Source organism: Prinia subflava, chromosome 4 (genome assembly GCF_021018805.1).
Source record: "Prinia subflava isolate CZ2003 ecotype Zambia chromosome 4, Cam_Psub_1.2, whole genome shotgun sequence".
Lineage (NCBI taxonomy): Eukaryota > Metazoa > Chordata > Aves > Passeriformes > Cisticolidae > Prinia > Prinia subflava.
In genome coordinates this window covers 40,672,189-40,674,836 of record NC_086250.1, presented here as the reverse complement: position 1 = coordinate 40,674,836, position 2,648 = coordinate 40,672,189, and the positions used below count along the sequence as shown (strand labels likewise).

Below are 2,648 nucleotides of genomic sequence, written 5' to 3'. Positions count from 1 at the left end.
GGGGGGAGGAGTCACGTGGCCCGGGTAGCAGCCGCGGGCCCGCCCCGGGCCCCGCCCCCGCCCCGGGCCCCGCCCCCGCCCCGGGCCCCGCCCCCGCCCCGGGCCCCGCCCCCGCCCCGGGCCCCGCCCCCGCCCCGGGCCCCGCCCACGCCCCGGGCCCCGCCCACGCCCCGGGCCCCGCCCACGCCCCGGGCCCCGCCCACGCCCCGGGCCCCGCCCACGCCCCGGGCCCCGCCCACGCCCCGGGCCGCCCGCGGAGGCGCTCCCCAGGCGTGAGTTGCGCGCTCGGCTGCCGAGGGGTGGGTACGCATCCGCGGGAGGCGTGCCGAGAGGACGGAGCCAGCTCTGCTCGGCAGAAGAATGGTCATCTCAAACAAGCAGTAGGGCAACATGAACATGAGGAAGGACTTCTTTACTGTGCTGGTGACTGTGCACTGGAACAGGTTGCCCAGAGAGGCTGTGGAGTCTCCCTCACAGCAGATATTCAAGAACTGTCTAGATGCAGTCTTGCGCAATGGGATGACTCCCCCTGAGCAGGAGGGAGGTTGGACCACTCAGCTTTCCCCATTGTGTGATTCTGTCGATTCCTGACCTGAATTACTCGCGGCTGTTACGTGTGTGGCCGGGCCCCCCTGCACCGCCATCGGTGCCGCAGCCAGAGCCCAGGCGCGCCCAGCTCTGGCGGCCGTGCGGTCCCCGCCGTCCGCTCCGGGTTGCAGGCGGTGTCACGGGGACCGGCCACAGCACAGGTACCGAATTGCTGGCAAAACCGGGCCGCCCCTCCAGCGGGGGAGCAGGAGCGGGACGGCCGGCAGGACGGTGGTGACCTCCGTGGCAGCCGGACAGCGCACGGGCGCCGCGCCCGGTGTCACCGCCCCGAGGCGGAGCCAGGTCCCCGCCCCTCGGCAGGTGCAGCGACCCCGCCCCGGCCTCTACCACGGTGCGCGGGGAGGGAGCGGAGCCGGCCGCGCACTCCTATCTGGGCTCTCCCGCCCGGCTCTCCCGCCCGCTTCCCTTTCCCCTGCCCGCCCCACCCCGGCGTGTGACCGTGGAACGGGCCGAGCCCGGAACCCGGCGGCGCCGCGGAAGATGGATGCGGCGGAGGCCGGCGCGGCAGGCAGGGCGGGCAGCAGCGCCGACAGCCTGGCCGAGGAAGAGGAGGACGAGGACGAGGCGGGTCCCGGCAGCGGCCGGTCCAGCCGCACCTCGTCGCTGGTGAGCGGGCTGCTCACCGAGCTGTACAGCGCCGCCGAGGCGGCCGCCCCCTCGGGCAGTGCCCGCTCCCGCGCCCTCGGGGAGCTGCAGCAGCGGCCGAGCCAGGTCAAGTACCTGCGGCTGAAAGGTACAGCCCGCCCCGCCTGCCTGCCCTGCCCTGCAGCCTCGCTTTGCCTCTTTGCGCGCAAGGGAGCCCTGCCCCAGGAGCCCTCCGTGCCTGCGCGCACGTGTCCGTGTGTGCAGATGTGTCCGTGTCCAAGCGTTCTGCACGGCCGTGGCTCCCTGAAGCCTCCCAAGTGGTGTTAGCTGAGAGCTCCTTCAGACTAGGGCCTCCTGTGCTGTTCTCCCCTCTTTTGTTTCATTCGGGAGCCGAATTAGAGTCATCTGCTACTAGTTTCTGTGACAGACTGCCTAAGCTTTTGTCTTTCTGCGAGGTTGCTGCTGTTCCTCACTCACAGCAATGAATAAATGTCCAGTTTTCCTTTTCCTTTCCCTTTTCCCTTTTCCCTTTTTCCTTTCCTTTTTCCTTTCCTTTTTCCTTTCCTTTTTCCTTTCCTTTTTCCTTTCCTTTTTCCTTTCCTTTTTCCTTTTGCCTTTTTTTGTTTCACTCACTCCTTATTTGCTGAATCTAGAAGAGATGCTACACATACAGTATCATAAGAGAGAGTTTTTCTCAGGGCCTTTTGGTTCTACTGGACATAAGCTAAACTGCACAACTGTAAAGCTTATTGGAGGTCAGAAAAGTGTAAATGCTGGAGTCAGTCAGAACCTAAATTAAATTTTCAAAGAATTCTTACTAAATTTAGGTAGCCTCAACAGTGCATGTTTGTGAAAGACAGACTTGCAACTCCAAGTTGATCCAATGAAGAGGGAAAGAGAACAAAGGCCTCTTGTCTCCTGATGTTTAATCACTTTTGCTTTTGATGAGGAAAAACCCAGGAGGTGACTAAATATGCCTGTTTTTCAGAGCTGTACAAACAGCTATCTTCTTCCATGTTTGGCTTCTTAATGAGATGACACGCCATCTGATGTTACTAGGATGTGGCTCAAGTTCTTTTGTGTGTCCTTGGGCAACCTGGGGCTCTACAGAATATTTTCTTGTTCAGAAGTACATTTTGTGGTATTTCAACTCATTAGTTTTGCTGCTGACTTACTGTTTTTTACAGGCACAACTAACTGGCATGAGCCGGAAAGAATAAAACCCACCAGTGGGTGACTGTATAAATTAGTATGAATGCAACTTTTTTCTTCCTTCTTTCATATCCATAGATCTAGTTTTAAATTAGTTTGCCTGTTACAAGTGATTGGGAATTTCATCTGAGCAGCAGGTGCTGAAACAGGGTAGTGGCTATAACCTACAGTATTATTTTATCAGTGGCTCCCCCGTCCTTGCAGTTACACTTTTCACTGGCTGATGGTCAGTTCAGCCTAAT

The 2,648-nt window shown here is 59.7% G+C and overlaps 1 protein-coding gene across 2 annotated transcripts in view; it reads left to right on the top strand.

Annotated features, from left to right (window-relative positions):
- Positions 1 to 401: 401 nt before the first annotated feature.
- Positions 402 to 2,648, top strand: part of TBC1D30 (TBC1 domain family member 30) — a 51,994-nt gene continuing 49,747 nt past the window's right edge. For both annotated transcript variants that reach the window (XM_063396540.1, XM_063396539.1), the window contains exon 1: positions 402 to 1,342. In XM_063396540.1, the coding sequence (XP_063252610.1) occupies positions 1,090 to 1,342 (253 nt within the window). In that variant the 5' untranslated portion in view covers positions 402 to 1,089. The remainder of the gene's footprint in view (positions 1,343 to 2,648) is intronic.